Source organism: Oenanthe melanoleuca, chromosome 3 (genome assembly GCF_029582105.1).
Source record: "Oenanthe melanoleuca isolate GR-GAL-2019-014 chromosome 3, OMel1.0, whole genome shotgun sequence".
Lineage (NCBI taxonomy): Eukaryota > Metazoa > Chordata > Aves > Passeriformes > Muscicapidae > Oenanthe > Oenanthe melanoleuca.
Genome location: NC_079336.1, coordinates 227,450 through 243,278, shown reverse-complemented (window position 1 = coordinate 243,278; position 15,829 = coordinate 227,450). Strand labels below are relative to the sequence as shown.

Below are 15,829 nucleotides of genomic sequence, written 5' to 3'. Positions count from 1 at the left end.
GGCCCCGCCCCCGCCGGTCCCGGAGCCTTGCGCCGGCCCCGCTCGGACCGTGCGCCACCGCCAGTCTCGTTTCCCCTCGGCCTCTCCGCCCCGGCACCACCCGTCCACCGGCCGACCCCCGGGGGAAGGGCTCCCTCCGGGCTGGTGCCCTGGCCAGGGCCAGAGGGACCCGGGTTCTCCCCCTGCAGCCCAGCTCGGGGGTCTGCCAAAGGCACAGCCCGAGCGTCACCAAATCTCCGCAGACGGTAAGCCAGGGGACATGACCACCCTGTCATCGTTTCCCCAGAGGAGGGGCCTAGGGACAGAGAAGACCCGTCTATGCTGCAGCATGAAGTGGGAGGAGAGGCCCCAATGAAGGTGCAGAGCTGTGCCACTGGTGACATGGATGACATGGGTGCCAGGGCTTGGCCACACCACAGATGGCACACACAGAGTACTGGGGGCCTGGTTTATTAGTGTCCATGTAGCTGCCCCGATTACTGATCCACATTCTTAACACGCAGGACCACAGGCACTGAGGTGCAGGGGATCATGCCCAAGTCTGTGATGACCAAATCCACCAGGTCTGGGGGAGTTACATCATAGACCAGGTTAAGAAGGCGTAGGGACTTATTCTCTGCCCAGCCCCCAAGCTGGGCCTGACCTTTCCGGAGCACAATCAGGTCATCAGGGTCATCTGCAGAGAGTGGAGAAGCCATAAGGATCAGGAGGAGGGACAACAGCTCTCCACCCTGCCCCTGGAGCAGCACACACCACCACTACCTGCCAGGTGCCCCTGCCTGCAAGTGGTGGCCCCTTGCCCAGCAGGAGGGATGGCAGGGCAGGGCAGGGCAGGGCAGGGCAGGGCAGGGCAGGGCAGCCTGTCACGGTTCACAGCAGGGACTGGGAGAGAAGGTCCCAGGTGGGAGGAAAGGGACAGGAGCCGTACCCAGCTCGTTGGAGACAAAAGAATCCGTCTGCACCCGCTCGCAGAACTTGTAGGTCTCGCAGCAGACCAGGACTGGCACGTTGTAGGCCTTGGAGACCAGGGCGATCTGCGAGGTGCCCACGCGGGACATGACAGAGCCATTGGCCAGGAGCGCGTGGGCGCCCAGCAGCACTTTGGACACCTGGCAGGGAAGCACGGGCACCTGTCAGCACCTTGGGTGGCACTGCAGCCTCCGTGGCGCTGGGCGCGGCCCCTCACCTCGGGCAGCACGTAGGAGATGGCGTTGATCATGACGTAGGTGCAGTGGATGCCCCTGCGGACCAGGCGGCGCAGCGTCTCCCGCCCCTCCAGGCGCGGCCGGCTGTCCACCACGATCACGCGGAACGCGCGGCCCTTCTTGGCGTGGGCGTCGCACAGCGTCCGGTTCACCAGCGAGGAGCTGATGGGCGCCCGTCAGCAGCTGCCCCTCCCGCCACTCCAGGCTCCCACTTGGCCCCGGTATCCACCCTCCTCCTCACGGGTGCTGCCCCTTCCAGAGCCCTCCATCCTGCCATGGTGGCTCCCAGGGCCTGTCTCCCTGTCCTTGCCAAGGAAGCACCCCTGGGAAAGAAGCTGTCAGAGCCCTCCCTGGGAGCAGCCCTGACCTCCCCGTGACCAGCACAAGGGACTCTGCACTCCACACCCTCTCCCAGCTCCCCTCTCACAACACTCCAGGCCTGCACTGGCTTCCTGTCCCTGCTCCTTCCTCTGCCCAGCACACATAGCATCCTTGGACTCTTGCTGAAGCAATCTCTGGTTCTTTTCCCCACCTCTACTTCTTGGGATGCAAACTTCTGTATTTTTGCTTCCTGACATTTGACACTTGTTGCAGTTTGTTTAAAATCCAGTGAACAACCCTGGCTGTTCTGTAAGTGTCCTGGGTGCAGGGAGCTGTGACTCTGGGGCTCTTGGAATCCAGCTCCAGGTATAGCAGGTGGGACAGTGCTGAGCCCCGTGCAGGACCCTCACAGCCTCACCTCCCATGCTGTTCCATTCCCTCCTCCTACCAGAGCAGCTGCCTGTGCTCTGTGCTCACCATCCATACACCAGTATCACGTCATGGTCATTGATCTTCTCAAAGGCAGACCTCGATATGGCCTCAGCTGCCAGGACAATCTTCTCTCGCAGGTATTTGTCGATCACGTCCTGGAGCTTCTCTTTTGCCTGGGAGAGACAGACATCACATACATTGTTGCTCTCTGCAACTCCTTGATTTGAACAAGGTTCGGATCAGCCTCTTCCCCCTAGTAACAAGCTTTCAATTCCACTGCAGCACTGTTCCGAGTCTGTATCCAATCTCTGCTCAACTCCTTCACCCAGGGCCTGGAGCTTGCCACTCAGCAAGGCCACTCACCTCATCCTCTCTCAGGGTGTCAGGCAGGCATGATATCTCCTTCTTGAGGAACTTGATGGCATTGCCCATGCTGGCTGAGAGTGGCCGGCACTGGTTCAGGAAACTGCAGAAGAAATGGGCTTAGCTCCAGAGCAGCCTGGATGGCCAAGACAGGGAGAGGGAGGGTGGGCAGGAAGGCAGAAGCCTAGGAAAGTCAGCCAAAGTTTGGGCGGACACCAACCCAGAGACGTGAACAATGGCCACACTCTGTAGAGCCCTCACCTGATATGTGGCTTCAGCTTGGCCACCAAGTCCCGTGACAGCTCCTCATTGGGGGGAGTGGAGTAATCCCGGATCAGCTGAGACAAGCAGAAAGGGAGTATGATCTCAGGGCAGGCTATGCAAGCACCCTGTCTGATGGGCTGCAGTCGAGGTACAGCCTGACATGCTGCCTGGAGGGGCAAAGGGTGCTCCAGGGACTCAGAACAGCAGTGGCAGTGCCAGAGAAGGACCCTGCTGTGGCATGATCCAAAGGAAGAGGCTGATGATGACTGAGCACAGATGCAGCCTCAGCAGTCAGGGTACAGGAACACAAGCCTGCATGCAGCACAATGCCCCTGCTGCCAGGTAGGGGCTCAGGTACCTGTTTGAAGACTTCCAGCAGCGCGATGCAGCGGGCGTTGGAGCCGTTGATGATGCCCTGGGAGTACTGGAGGCCAAGGCGCACCACGGCTGGGTGGATCACTGTGGAGGGGATGCTGCAGGGACCAGGGGGAGGCAGCTGTCAGCACCTCTACAGCCCAAAACACTCAACCCATTTATGAGCCCCAGACCAACAACCCAAGGGATGGCCCAGGAAGGGGGCTGGGGGTAAATTGAGGAGCCCAGCTCACCCCACAGCCCCTTCTCTTGTGGCCCTGCACTCTCCTCACAGGAGAGATATTGAGATATTGCCCCTGCTGCCACTCCTAAACCAAGCAAAACGTCCCCCACCACTCCACCAGGTGTATCCCACATTCAGGAGGACTATGAGACCCCTCCTCCAGAACCATTTGGCAGCCAGGCCAGCCAAAGCAGAGCCCAGCATTGCCAGAGACCTGGGCTGGGGAGGCCTGGTACCTCATCTGCTGCGTCAGTGGCTTCTTCCTGCTGTACTGGTGGAGGTGGGAGAACAGGTTGACCTTGGTGCCATAGTCCTGCCTCAGAGGTACCTGCAGCCGAGTGTTGTGCTGGCTCACCCAGTGCTCTATTCATTTCAGAGTCACTGGTCGCACCCAGCACCTGCTCAGGGCATCCAAAGTTCCCCTCTGCCTTCAGAGAGCAGGCCCTGGTCCCACCATGTGCCCCCCAGGCCCTCTGCAGCACAGCTGCCCCAGGTGTGGGGGCCTCCCCCTACCTGCTGCCGCTCCAGCTTCTTGGCCAGTTTCCTCTGGGCAGCGGGGTCATCCACCTGCACGTGCTCCGGCAGCCGCTTCACCACTGCGAGGACAGCCGGGATGGAGCCAAGCTGCCTTGGTGCACCCCCAAACTCAGGGAAGGCAGGGCAGCACCCAGAGACAGGCAGAACCCAGACCAGGGACAGACTGAAGGCAGGGACAGGCAGAACGCAGACTAGGGATGGATCCCATAGGCATCCTCCGCCTGCACCCACACCAGACACTCCCATCCCGCCCACCCACCCGCTGCACCCCGCGGTGGTGACAGCCTTACTGGACGGGGGCTCGGTGGGGCTCTGCCGGGGCTTGGCCGCCGTGGCTGCCTGGCTCAGCTCCGCCTTCCTGGCCTGCTTCTGGGCCCGCTCAGCCTCCTGCTTAGCCCGGCGCTCTGCTCGCAGCTCTGCTTTGCTCTTGCCTCCCGTGGGTTTCTCGCCGTCGCCGGGGCCATCAGCCGAGGCGGGGGGGGCCGTGGGCTGAGCAGCTGCTGCGGGGGAGGAAGGGGGAGTCTGTGCCCAGTGTCCCCGGGCGCTGCAGCCCAGTGCGAGGGGCAGCCCGCGGCAGGAGAGCCCTCCGTGCCCGGGAGGGGCTCCATCCCTGGGCTGTGCCCCGCTCCCGTGCGGAGGGGCTGAGCTCTCTGTCCTGCAGCCCCTCCGGCAAGGCTGGGTGCGAGGGGCGGGGGGCGAGGCCCGGGACTGGGCACGGAGGGGGGGTACAGCCCAGGAGTGCCGCTGGCACTCTCCCGGCTGCGGGCCCGGGGCTCCGCGGGGACGGCGGCGCTCACCCCGCGGCTGCCCCGGCTCGGGGGGCGCTCCCAGCTCCGCGGGCTCGGCCGACGGCCCCTTCTCGCTCTTCTTCTTCTTCTTCTGCTGCTTCTTCTCCTTCCGCAGCTGCAGCTTCTCCTCCTGGGAGAGCTCCGGGGCCTGTGAGCATACACTGTCAGGCGGCCGCTGCTCCTGCCCCGGACCCCAGCCCTGGCCCCACACCAGCCCCGGCCCCGCTCACCTGCAGTCCCGCCGGCACTGGCGCGGCTCCCTCGGGGTTCCTACCTAGAATGAAGGGAGCTTGAGCGGGGCCGGGACTCGTCCCGGTGCCGGTGCCGGTGCCGGTCCCGCACTCACCGTCCCGCTCCGCCATGGCGCCGCGCGCCGCCTCCAGCGACCCCTGCCGGCCAGGCGGCTCCTCTGCGTGACGCCATGACGTCACTCCCCGGGGCGGGGCCGGTCTGTTTCGGGGGTCCCTCCCGCGGCCCCGCCCCTCGCTCCCGTTCCGGGCTCCGCCCCCCGCTCCCGTTCCGGGCCCCGCCCCCGGCTCCCGTTCCGGGCCCCGCCCCCCGCTCCCGTTCCGGGCCCCGCCCCCCGCTCCCGTCCCGTGGCCCCGCCCCTCCCTCCCGTCCCGGGCCCCGCCCCCCGCTCCCGCCCCGGGCTCCCGGTCCCGTCCCGCCCCGGGCTCCCGCTGCCGGGCGCGCTGTCAGCCCCGGCGCGGCGGGGGCGGGGTGCGCAGGGCAGGGCGTCCCCGGGGCGGGCGGAGCGGGGCGAAGCGGGGCGGGCGGAGAGCGACGGCCCCGGGCGGGGCGGAGCGGGGCGGCCCTGGGGCGGGCGGTGCTGGCGGCCGCGCCATCGCGGGGAGTGCTGGCCCGAGATGGCGGCGGCGGGAGGCGGGTAGCGGGGGCGCGTTCGGCCCGGCCATGCACTTCTCCATTCCCGAGACCGAGACCCGCGCCGGGGACGGCGGCGCCGCCGCCTACGTGGTGAGCGGGGCCGAGGGAGCGGAGCCGCCTCGCGGAGCCGAGTGGGCGGCGCGGCTCCGCGGCCCAGGTGCGGGGCGGCCCCGGTGGGGCCGTGCGGGTCCGCGGCCCCGGCGCGGAGGCGGGTCGGGATCAGTACCGGGACCGGCGCCGGGCGAGGCGGGCACGTCCCGGCGCACCGCCAGCCCCGGCCGGCGCCCGGTGCCGGGGCCGGGCAGGGATTGGGCCCCGCCGCCCCCGCGCCGCCGGGTCGGGCGCGGGAGGTCCCGGAGCCGCCCCGGGATGTCCGGACCTTGTCCTGCCCGGGGCCGCGGGCGGCGGTGGGCAGCCCGCAGGGGCCCCGTCCGGTCTCGTCCCCAGCCCCGGCTCATCCTGGCCCGCCCGTCCGTCCGTTTGTCCCGGCTTCCTGTTTTGCTCCCTGCGCCTCCGGAGAGGAGCCGGGGTGCACTGCTGCCGAGCGGGGGTGGCTGTCGGGTGCCCAGACCCCGTTCCCGGGGCCGGCAGCGGCGGGCAGAGCCCCCAGGCCGGGCGGAGGGCTGGATCGCTGCTCTCGGGGTGAAGGTGGACAGCCCTGGGCTTCAGGACCCCGCGGAAACACCCACACTTGTGCCGAAATCCCTCTCCGGGGATCCCTCTCGGGAGCCCGGGTTGGGGCACGGTCGCGGTGGTGAGCGGTGGTGGAGAGACCCGGCAATCCGCAGGAGGTGCGGTTGCTCAAGGGCCGAAGGAGCAGGCAGCCCTCGAGGCGTTTCGGCCTCGTGACCCCCCGCACTTTGCTCTCCCCTGTTTTGGAGGCTCCTCTGGCCTGGGGGAGACCTTGGGGAGAGCCCTTGTGAGCCCGGGGGCTGGGCAGGAGCTGTGACCTCACGGAGAGCCCTGGTTTGGGTGGGTGTGGGTGCTGGCTGTACCACTGCTGTCCCTCCTGGTTCCTCCGCAGCAGCCCTGGTGCCTTTGGGTTGGGAGGTGCGAGTGTGAGCTCCAGTCTGGCTGGGCTGGGACCTCTGCCGAGCCTTGGGAGCAGGAGGGCGCTGGCAGTGTCCGTGGGAGGCCGTGCTGCCGTAGCTGGCTGGAGGCTTGTGTCCATCCTCTCGCCCTCCCAAACACGTGGGGACGGCAGGATGAGAGGACAGTGCTGTCCCTTGCAAGGACTGCCTATGGTGGGGTGCCAGGAGCTGCCCCATGGAGTTGCCAGGCCCTGTATGTGCTGCAGTCATAGCTGTGCTCTGTCTGTGGTGCCAGCAGGAGCTGAGCCAGCGCCAAGGGGGCACAGCCAGGGATCAGCTCCTTGTGAACCCCTGGGAGTGGGGAGGGGTGTCCTTGTCTGTTGGCATGGGGACACCCGTGTCTGTGGGGCTGCTGTGTGGCTCTGCACTCCCCTTGGCTGGGCAGCCACAGGGCTGGACCTTCCCGGTGTCCAGCAGGCACATCTCTTGGATGTGCTCATACTTCTGAATGAATTTGAGCGTCTGCCCCTCGGCGGGGTCCTCAGGAGTATTGCTTTTTCCTGGGTGCTCCCTGGCAAACTATGTGTCCTGAGCTGGACAGACCCTGGGTTTCCTCCATCTGGCAGGTGCTGGATCTGACTGGGCTCTTTCCCTGCAGGCCTACAACATCCACGTGAACGGGGTGCTGCACTGCCGGGTGCGCTACAGCCAGCTCCTGGGCCTGCACGAGCAGGTAGGGAGGGCCCAGGTGCCCCCTCCTGCTCCGTGACATTCCCTCTGCGTGCTTGCATGCTGCTGGGCTCCCACGTGGACAAGGGATGCTGGCGAGCTCCCTGCTCCCCTTGCGAGGTCCCTGGGGATCAGGACAGCACGCAGGAGGCTCTTGCAGCACGCTGTTCTTATCCTAGTTGAGGAAGGAGTATGGCGCCAACGTGGTCCCGGCCTTTCCCCCAAAGAAGATCTTCACGCTCACCCCAGCGGAGGTAGAGCAGCGACGGGAGCAGCTGGAGAAGTACATGCAGGCTGGTAAGCTGGGCTGGTTGTGCAGGGCATGGCCCATGGCCCACGGCTTCCTCCCTGCACTGCTCCATTCACCGTGGCACATCTGCACAGTGGGGATGTGCAGGGGGGTCCCTGACTGCCCTTGCATACAGTCTGGAGGCAAACTGAGGGGCTGCAGGAGGGCCAGGCTCTGGTGTGGGTCCGTGCCCCTTGCCACGGGACTCCTGACTCCTCGTGCCCCTTCCTGCAGTGCGGCAGGACCCGACGCTGGGAGGCAGCGAGACCTTCAACAGCTTCCTGCGCAAGGCCCAGCAGGTGAGGGGGCAGGGTGGGGGCCTGGGGCCCCAGCGGCGAGGGGCTGGGGTGCCAGTGCTGTTTCTCTCTCCAGGAGACGCAGCAGATCCCCACAGAGGAGGTGGTGCTGGAAGTGCTGCTCTCTAACGGGCAGAGGGTCAAGGTCACCATCCTTACGTCGGACCAGACAGAGGATGTCCTTGAGGTGCCAGAGCTCTCGTGCTGGGTGGGACCAGCCCCTCATGCTATGTTCTGTGGTTTCTCATGTGTGTGGGGCTCTCAGCCTGGTAGCTTCCCTGCCCTCCCCTTCCATCTGTCCACCCTGGAGCAGGGTTGACTTGGTGGAGCTGAAAGCTGGGAGCTGAAATGGGTGTGCTGATGGGTGTGTCTGGGTCCAGATTGGTGTCAGGGGTCCCTGAGCTGTTTCCTGGTTGCAGTGAGCCCCAGACCTGGCTACAGGGCAGCAAAGGTGCTGCCTTCCTGCTGTTGGGGGGCCCCAGAATGCACATGGGCTGGGTCTTGCCAGCATGTTGGGACTATATCAGGACTATCCTCTTCTTCCTCCCAGGCTGTGGCCTCCAAGCTGGATCTGCCAGATGACCTGGTTGGCTACTTCAGCCTCTTTCTAGTGAGACAGACCAAGGATGGAGCATTCTCCTGTGAGTAGATCCCACTGCAGTGGGACATCCGCCCCTGCCTGGAGCGAGGGCTGTGCTTGGACCCTGCCCTGGGTGGGAGCCCAGCTGTTTTCCTTGGCGCTGGGGGCCCAGGGGCTCCTGCTGCCCAGAGCTGCTGCTGAGCCGGCGTTTCCCCGCAGTTGTGCGGAAGCTGCAGGAGTTTGAGCTGCCGTACGTGTCAGTCACCAGCCTGCACAACCCTGAGTTCCAGATCATCCTGCGCAAGAGGTGAGTGGGGGGCTGTGGGGCGGTGCCCAGGGCTGCCAGCTCCACAGAGGGACCCTCCCCTCCTTCCATTGCTGCCTGCAGATGCCCAGGAACACACCTGAGCATCCCTGACTGTGCCACTGGAGCACGGGCTGCCCTGCTGTGCTCAGCCCATTTCTGCCTTCCCGTGGCAGCTGGTTTAGGTGGGGAGCAGGGCACGGTGACGGACAGTTAGGGGGGAGCTGGCCAGAGAGCCAGCCCACCAGAGGGTGATTTTCTCTTCATTGCTGTTAGGAGGTGGGCAGTAGGCTAACCCACGTGTTCCCTTCCAGCTACTGGGACTCGGCCTATGATGACGATGTGATGGAGCATCGTGTGGGGCTGAACTTGCTGTATGCGCAGGTGAGGGTTGCTGTGGCACAGCCAGGTGAGGAGGGATGCTGCACCCTTGGCCACAGCTGTGCAGGGGCTTGGATGGCTCTGGGCCCAGGTGCTCACCAACCTCTGCTGCTCGTAGACGGTGTCAGACATTGAACACGGATGGATCCTTGTTAACAAGGAGCAGCACCGGCAGCTGAAGTCCCTGCAAGAAAAGGTCTCCAAGAAGGAGGTAGGAGAGGGTGCAGTGCCATGACTGGGGCAGTTGTGGCCCCTCTCCACGTGCCGTGGGTACCAGATGGGTCACCTGCTCCTGCTGAGCACCGCGGCTCTGCCTGCAGTTCATCCGCCTGGCGCAGACCCTCAAGTACTACGGCTATCTCAAGTTCGACCCCTGTGTCACCGACTTCCCTGAGAAGGGCTGCCATGTCGTTGTCAGCGCCGGCAACAACGAGCTCAACTTCCAGGTGCGGCTGCCAAACGAGCAGATCAAAGAGGGCAGCTTCAAGGTCACACGCATGCGGTGCTGGCGGGTCACGTCCTCGGTGAGTGACACCTGGAGAGCAGCAGGGGGCTGGGGGGCTGGAGAGACCTGGCTGTGCCATGCTGGGCTGGTACCTCTTCCTGGGAAAGGTGCTGGCTCTGACACCAGCTTCTGGCCCAGTAGGAATGGAGAGGGTCTGAATCCTGCCTTGGGGCTGCGGGGATCATTGGTGTGAGGGCATTTGAGGGGATCTGACAGTGGCACTGTGGCACTGGTGGGCACTGGGCAGGTGTCCCACACTTGGCTTGGTGCTGCCCTTGATCTGCATGGGTGTCTGGGGAGCTGCTACTTGCCCTCTGGCGGCTCCCAGCCTTGGTGTGTGTCCTTGCAGGTGCCGATGAGCAATGGCCCTTCGGGGAGCAGCCCAGGGAAGTCTGAGGTGAAGCTGGAGCTGGCTTTTGAGTACCTGATGAGCAAGGACCGGCTGCAATGGGTCACCATCACCAGCCCACAGGTGGAGCTGCCTCTGTGGTGGTCTGGTGTGGCTGTGAGGGGAAGGGCTGGGCATGGGGTGTGGGATGGCTGTGGGGTGCATAGAGCCCCATGACACTTCTCCCCTGCAGGCCATCATGTTGAGCATCTGCTTGCAGTCCATGGTAGATGAGCTGATGGTGAAAAAATCTGGAGGCAGCATCCGCAAGGTGAGGGTTGGGGCTGGATGATGGCTGCAGGGTGGGATCCCAACCTGGCCCTGTGACTTCCTGGGGTCTGGGCTGGATCCTGAGTACTCCCCTCAGGATGGGGCCAGCATCCCCAGGGCCAGTTATAAGCCCCAGAGCTGACGCTGGGGAGCCTGTGGCTCAGCTGAGCTCCTCCCTGCAGATGTTCCGGCGGCGGGTGAACGGGGCCCTGCGGCGCTCAGACAGCCAGCAAGCTGTGAAGTCACCCCCGCTGCTGGTGAGTGGGACCCTGCAGCCCTGGGGGGACACATGCAATCACAGGCTCTGACGTGCTGTGTACAGAACTCGCTGCCCCCAGATGAGCCCCTGTCCCCTTGGCAGGGCTGGGGCAAGGCCAGAGCACAGCAGGACTGTGGTGCCCTGCTTCCAGAGCCCTGGGAGGGGAAAGAGGTCCTGGACCAACTCAGTGAGCCAGGCTCCCCGGGGATGGAGCGGGGCGGGTGGAAGGAGAGCTGGGTGTTGTGTCCCATGACCCTGTGCTGCCAACTGTGCTGTCCTCACAGGACTCCCCTGATGCCTCCTGGGAGCCCATGGCCAAACTCTCGGTGAGTTGTGTGTGGGTGCACCAGAGGCCTCAGGCTAAGTGGGTAGGGGAGCTAGGAGTATCCTCCCTAACATCTCTCTTCTCCACAGAGCAAGCTCACTTCTGTCAGCCTGCGGGGGATCAGCCACTCCAGCTCTGCGAACGATGTGGGTGCTAATGACTTCCACGGCAATTACGCCTTTGAGGGCATTGGCGATGAGGATCTGTAGTGCCCCCTTCCCAGGACAGCCCCGGCCTGAGCAAGGGCCTTCGCCGAGGAATGTACGACCTGCAGCCAGGTTGCAATCAACGTGCCTCTCACCTGCTACATCCACCTTTCCCTGCTCCCCGGGGCTGGGAGCTCACCCCCAGCCCGCCACTGCCTTCGGGGTGGGGGCAGCTGAACTCCTCCCGCTGCTGGCTCCAGCTGGGAGAGGGCTAGTGTGACCTGAACGGTTTGCCTGGGCAGAGCCCTGGAGCTGCAGTGCAGGGCCTGGCCCAGCACGGGGGCAGAGCTGCTCCTGTCCCAGCTGGGAAGGCCTGGCCCAGCCTGGGGGCAGACCCAGGCAGGCTCCATAATGCCAAAATAGCATTTAGGTTTGTGCTCTGAGACAGAGTGCAGTAAGCTGTCTCGGGGGGCTCCGCGCAGAGTCCCCTCTAACCCGCTCATAGACGCCAGCGTAATCTAGGCTTGTAACCACGTATCTCCTGCTGCTCAGCCCGACAGAGCATTAATGGACAGTAACTGATGTTTACACACTGCAGCAATGATTAAAATGGATCCTGATTGGTACCAGGCTGTCTGTTGGGGGGTGGCTGCTGTCCCTCCCCTCTCCATACCAGTCATGTGCTGTCCTCCTCTGCAGCAGAACAAGGCCCCCAGGGTGAAGAGCAGATAACAAAACCGACTGTTTAATGCTTTTATACACAATATAAATTACACCGACCAGCACGGCAGCCGCCATGGAAGCAGTCCTGTTCCCCCCTTTTCCCCAAATCCTGGCAGAGGAAGGCTCTGGCAGGCAGAAACAGGCAGGTGGGGGGGCTGGGAACGTGGCAGTGCTGCTGCATAGGCAGGGCTCAGAGCCGCCAGTCGTGACTTTGCCCTGCCCAGGCAGGACAGGGCTGCTGGAGGCCCCAGTGTGCCTGTGGGCCTGGTGTAACGCAGCCCTAAGCCCCTGTGGAGTTGCCCGCCCGTCCTCCCTCCCCCAGGGAGGATGGGCACTGAGGCACCCCAGGCCCAGTGCCAGGCTAAGTGCTGTCTCAGGGCAGGGCCGTGCCCACGGCTGGGGGGGCCAGGAGGGCTTTGGCATTGCGCGGGTTCACCCAGCTCTCGGCCGTGTGGCCGTGGATCTTCTGGTGGCGCTTGTAGTTGTCCCAGTGACCAGTGGTGTAGGAGCAGTCCCGGCACTGGAAGGGCTTCTCGCCCGTATGCCGCAGCATGTGCCGCTTCAGGTTCATGCTCTGGTTGCAACTGTAGCTGCAGAGGCTGCACTGGAAGGGCTTGTCGCCTGAGTGGATGCGCCCGTGACGCTTGAGGTTGGCCAGGTTGCCACAGGCGTAGTCGCAGAGCTGGCACTTGTAGGGCTTCTCGCCTGTGTGCACGCGCTGGTGCCGCTTCAGGTTGTCCAGGTGGGCGGAGGCGTAAGGGCAGAGCGGGCAGGCGAAGGGCTTCTCCCCGCTGTGCGTCTTCATGTGCCGCGCCAAGTGGTTGGGGTAGTGGGTGACAAAGGGGCAGAGGCTGCAGGCAAAGCCCTTGTCCCCAGTGCCCTTCCGGGGGCTGGCACCCGGCTCGGTGCCCAGCACCGCCAGGCTGCAGCGCCCGCAGACCTGCTCGGCCAGGCCCTCGTCCTGCGCGAAGCCGTCGTCCAGCACCAGCCCGCACATGCGGCACGTGAAGGGGAAGAGCAGCTCAGGCAGCGCGGCCGCCTCCTCACCCCGCAGCCGAGCGCAGCCGGGCAGGAAGGGGCCGCTGCCGCTGCCCACGTGCAGGCTCAGCTCTGGCAGCAGTGGCTCTGCGGGACAAAGAGACCGGGTTGTGAGCTGGGCAGCACAGCACGAGCGAGGATTGGCTCTATGACGAGCCACAGTGCCCCGGAGAGCCTGGCAGTAACACGACTTCAGACCAACGGCAGGATCTGTGCCATGCCCCAGAGCCAGACCCCCCCAGCGGCTCTCCCCACATCCCCACACCCTCCCGCCTTTACCTGGGTCCTTGTCTCGCCGGTGTGGCCCCTCGCCCTCGGGCAGGCGGTGGCTGAGCATGTGCCGCTTCAGGTTGCGGCTCTGGTTGCAGCGATAGTCGCAGGCAGCACACTGGAAGGGCTTGTCCTGGCTGTGGACCCGCTCGTGGCGTTTGAGGTTGCCCAGGCTGCTGCAGGCGAAGCTGCAGCACGTGCAGCGGTACGGCTTCTCCCCGGTGTGCGTGCGCAGGTGCCGGGTCAGGTTCACCAGCTGGGCAGAGGCGTAGGCACACTGCGGGCAGGCGAAAGGCTTCTCCCCGTTGTGTGTCTTCATGTGGCGCTTGAGGTGGCTGGAGTAGTGGGAGGCGAAGGGGCAGAGCTGGCAGGAGTAGACGATGCGCTGGCTGCGGCCGCCCTCGGCGCCGGCGCACTGCAGGCAGCTCTGGCCCAGGCTGGCAGCCAGCTGCAGCCCGCACTGGCGGCAGGGCAGGGCGGCGGGGCCAGGCTCGCCCCCCTCCTCGGGGTCACTCTCCACGCTCAGCTGCTGGTACCCAGAGGAGCAGTCGTCGTCGCTCAGGGAGTAGGCTGGAATAGCGATCTTCCCCACCAGTGTGTCTGCTGGGAACACAGTGGGGATGGGGCGGTGTCAGCCTGGCTGGCCTGGGCACAGCCCCTCTGCCTGCACCCCCAGTCCCACGTGGGTACCCACCCTGTGGCACCCAGCAGGAGCCCACCACGCCGTGGTGCACTACAGTGAGGAGCCCCACAGCCATAGCCTGCCCCAGCTCCCCGCTCAGGGCCTGTTCTGGGCGTCTCAGGAAACCCTGACACTGCTGCATGGCCGGCCGAGACCCTGGCACCAGGAGGGTGAGAGGATGGGTGGATCCATCACCCACCCAGCACGCTGGGTGGAAGATGGTGGGCACAGCCTGGCCCAGGCTGGAGAAATGGATGCCCATAAAACTGCTTTGTGCCCCTCTCACTGTGCCACTGCCCCAGCCCTGGGGTCGTCAGCTGGTCAGACTCACCTGGCTGGCACCAGGGAGCTCAAACACCAGCCCCTTCTATCCTGCAAGAAACATTCTCCAGCCCCAGGCAGTGCCACTGTCCGGTGGCAGCAGGGGGAAGGCTGTGCCAGGCTCTCAAACAGAACTCAGCTGGGCACAGACTCCTCCTTCTGCAGCCCTTGTGCTCCACATGTGCCCCCAGGCTGGTGCTCAGGGCTGGAGGGGCAGCTCACCACTACCAGCTGTGAGCCGTGCCACGCTGGCCCCATGCTGTGCCTGACCTGCAGCCCTGGGCCCTGTCAGACTCAGCAGCTGCCCACCATCCCAGGAAGCACCCTGGACTGTCCCTTGCTGCTGCCATCTGGGCCAGGTCCAGCTCCCAGAGCCCCAGGCAGGCGCAGAGATGAGACTGACCTATGCTGTGGGATGGGGTGGCCCCTCCAGCCTCCTGGCCCCTTCCACAAGCACTGCCAGAAACGCAGACATCAGAAAAGGGCATCCTGCAAAGACCTGGCTGTCATGGGGAACTCCTGACCCTGCCTCAAGCCCGCTGTCAAGGGACCCCCTTTCTCCTCAGCTCAGCCCCACTCACACCAAGGGACCCACCTGTCCCCTCAGCCCAGTCCCACACTGAGGAAACCCCTGCCCCGCAGCCCAGCAATGCCATAGCACCATCCCCTAAATGGTCACAGTGTCACTGCCCACATGGGACAGCTTGTCTCCTGACAAGTGGGCTGAGGTCCTAGTCCTGCTCCCTGGCTGGGGCCGAATGGGACAGGTATTCCCGGTAGAGTTTGTCACCAAATTCCTGGCAGGCTCCTAGGGCTACCAAGCAGCTGTCCCAGGGCAGGGAAGCACAGCCCTCGGAGCAGCGCATCTGCTAGGCAGTTTGGGGCTTAGTACCAGAGCAGGAGCAGGGCACAGCCCAGAGCAGCCGCTGAGCACATGGACCAGGGCACAGCCCTCGGAACAGCGCGGGGACAGACAGTCCATCTGTCAGCTCTCGCCGTTCTGTTCCCACGCTGCTCAGTGCCTGGGGCGGGGAGTGACTCCCACCAGTCCCCGTGAGGCAGCTCCATGGAGCTGAGCAGCGCTCGCTCCTCCAGCTGCCTCGGCCGCGGCTGACCCGGGCTCGGGAGCACCGGCTGGGCGCTCCGTGCACCCCGCAGTGCCGAGGGGAGCGGTGGAACAAGACCCCGGGGCCGGGCCCGGCTCCCGGGCGGGCAGCAGTGCCGGGGCCGAGCGCCGCGGCGGCTCCGGGCTGAGCTCGGCGGCGGCTGCGGAGCCCGGCCCCAAACCTACCGCGGGGACACCTCGCGCCCGGGACACTGGCGGGAGGGAGCATTCGGGGATCGGTGCCGGGGGTCGGCGCCGGGCGGGCAGAACCAGGCAGGGGCCCCGTCAGAGGCCGGGCCTCCCCGTGAGAGGAAGCTCGGCTGGAGCCCGCGCCGGGAGGGCCCGCGGCAGGGCGGGCCCCGCCGGATGCGCCGAGCGCGGGCCCGGTCCGGCCCGGCCGGCCCGCGTCCCCGCCGGCGGGGCTCCCGGAGCGGGGCGGCGTCCCCGCGGGGGCCGCACGCACCTGGCGGTCCCTTCTCGGAGGCCGAGCCGCGGCCTAGCAGCAGGTCCCCGGGCAGCACCACCGCCGCTCTCGCCGTCTCCTCGGTGCCATCCTCGGCGTCCGCTGCAGCGCTCCGAGCGCCGCGGGTCCCCGCCGGGCCGCCGCCGCCCCCCGGGCCCGCCGCGCACTCACCCTTCACCGGCTGCGGGTGGCTCTGCTTCCGCCGGGGCATCGTGGCGGGCCCCGGCGCCGGCCCGGCCCCGCCGCCCGCCCGCCCGCGGCCCGCCAGCCGCCCCCGCCAGCCCGGGGCGGCCGCCGCCGCCCCGCCTCGACCGGACACTTCCGCTTCCGC

At 65.9% G+C, this 15,829-nt stretch overlaps 3 protein-coding genes across 10 annotated transcripts; 1 reads left to right on the top strand and 2 right to left on the bottom strand.

The window, feature by feature from the left end:
- Window positions 1–439: 439 nt before the first annotated feature.
- EIF2B4 (eukaryotic translation initiation factor 2B subunit delta) lies at window positions 440–4,960 on the bottom strand. Of its 4 annotated transcripts, none has more exons than XM_056487375.1 (13): window positions 4,855–4,960; window positions 4,739–4,782; window positions 4,518–4,656; window positions 4,011–4,217; window positions 3,697–3,779; window positions 3,420–3,511; window positions 2,944–3,058; window positions 2,583–2,659; window positions 2,322–2,424; window positions 2,004–2,131; window positions 1,187–1,367; window positions 929–1,109; window positions 440–676 (listed from the first exon to the last, which is right to left on the bottom strand). In XM_056487375.1, exons 1-13 carry the CDS (start codon window positions 4,868–4,870, stop codon window positions 477–479), a joined length of 1,566 nt encoding a protein of 521 aa, XP_056343350.1. In that variant the 5' UTR covers window positions 4,871–4,960; the 3' UTR covers window positions 440–476. The 4 variants fall into 4 exon arrangements, with proteins under 4 accessions (XP_056343350.1, XP_056343349.1, XP_056343347.1 ...); XM_056487374.1 differs by having other exon boundaries at window positions 4,011–4,220; window positions 4,855–4,936; XM_056487372.1 differs by having other exon boundaries at window positions 4,011–4,220; window positions 4,739–4,904.
- A 353-nt stretch (window positions 4,961–5,313) lies between these two features.
- On the top strand, window positions 5,314–11,522 carry SNX17 (sorting nexin 17). Its single transcript, XM_056487281.1, has 15 exons — window positions 5,314–5,483; window positions 7,083–7,157; window positions 7,333–7,450; window positions 7,677–7,741; window positions 7,815–7,925; window positions 8,289–8,379; window positions 8,538–8,625; window positions 8,937–9,006; window positions 9,122–9,214; window positions 9,324–9,527; window positions 9,858–9,980; window positions 10,090–10,167; window positions 10,349–10,423; window positions 10,710–10,751; window positions 10,840–11,522. Exons 1-15 carry the CDS (start codon window positions 5,421–5,423, stop codon window positions 10,957–10,959), a joined length of 1,416 nt encoding a protein of 471 aa, XP_056343256.1. The 5' UTR covers window positions 5,314–5,420; the 3' UTR covers window positions 10,960–11,522.
- A 92-nt stretch (window positions 11,523–11,614) lies between these two features.
- ZNF513 (zinc finger protein 513) lies at window positions 11,615–15,783 on the bottom strand. 5 transcript variants are annotated; one of them, XM_056487276.1, is made up of 3 exons: window positions 15,499–15,783; window positions 12,937–13,530; window positions 11,615–12,744 (listed from the first exon to the last, which is right to left on the bottom strand). In XM_056487276.1, the coding sequence occupies exons 1-3, from the start codon at window positions 15,707–15,709 to the stop codon at window positions 11,993–11,995; spliced, it is 1,557 nt and encodes a 518-aa protein (XP_056343251.1). In that variant the 5' UTR covers window positions 15,710–15,783; the 3' UTR covers window positions 11,615–11,992. The 5 variants fall into 5 exon arrangements, with proteins under 5 accessions (XP_056343251.1, XP_056343252.1, XP_056343254.1 ...); XM_056487277.1 differs by having other exon boundaries at window positions 12,937–13,527; window positions 15,499–15,782; XM_056487279.1 differs by having other exon boundaries at window positions 15,670–15,776.
- Between the last annotated feature and the right edge of the window lie 46 nt (window positions 15,784–15,829).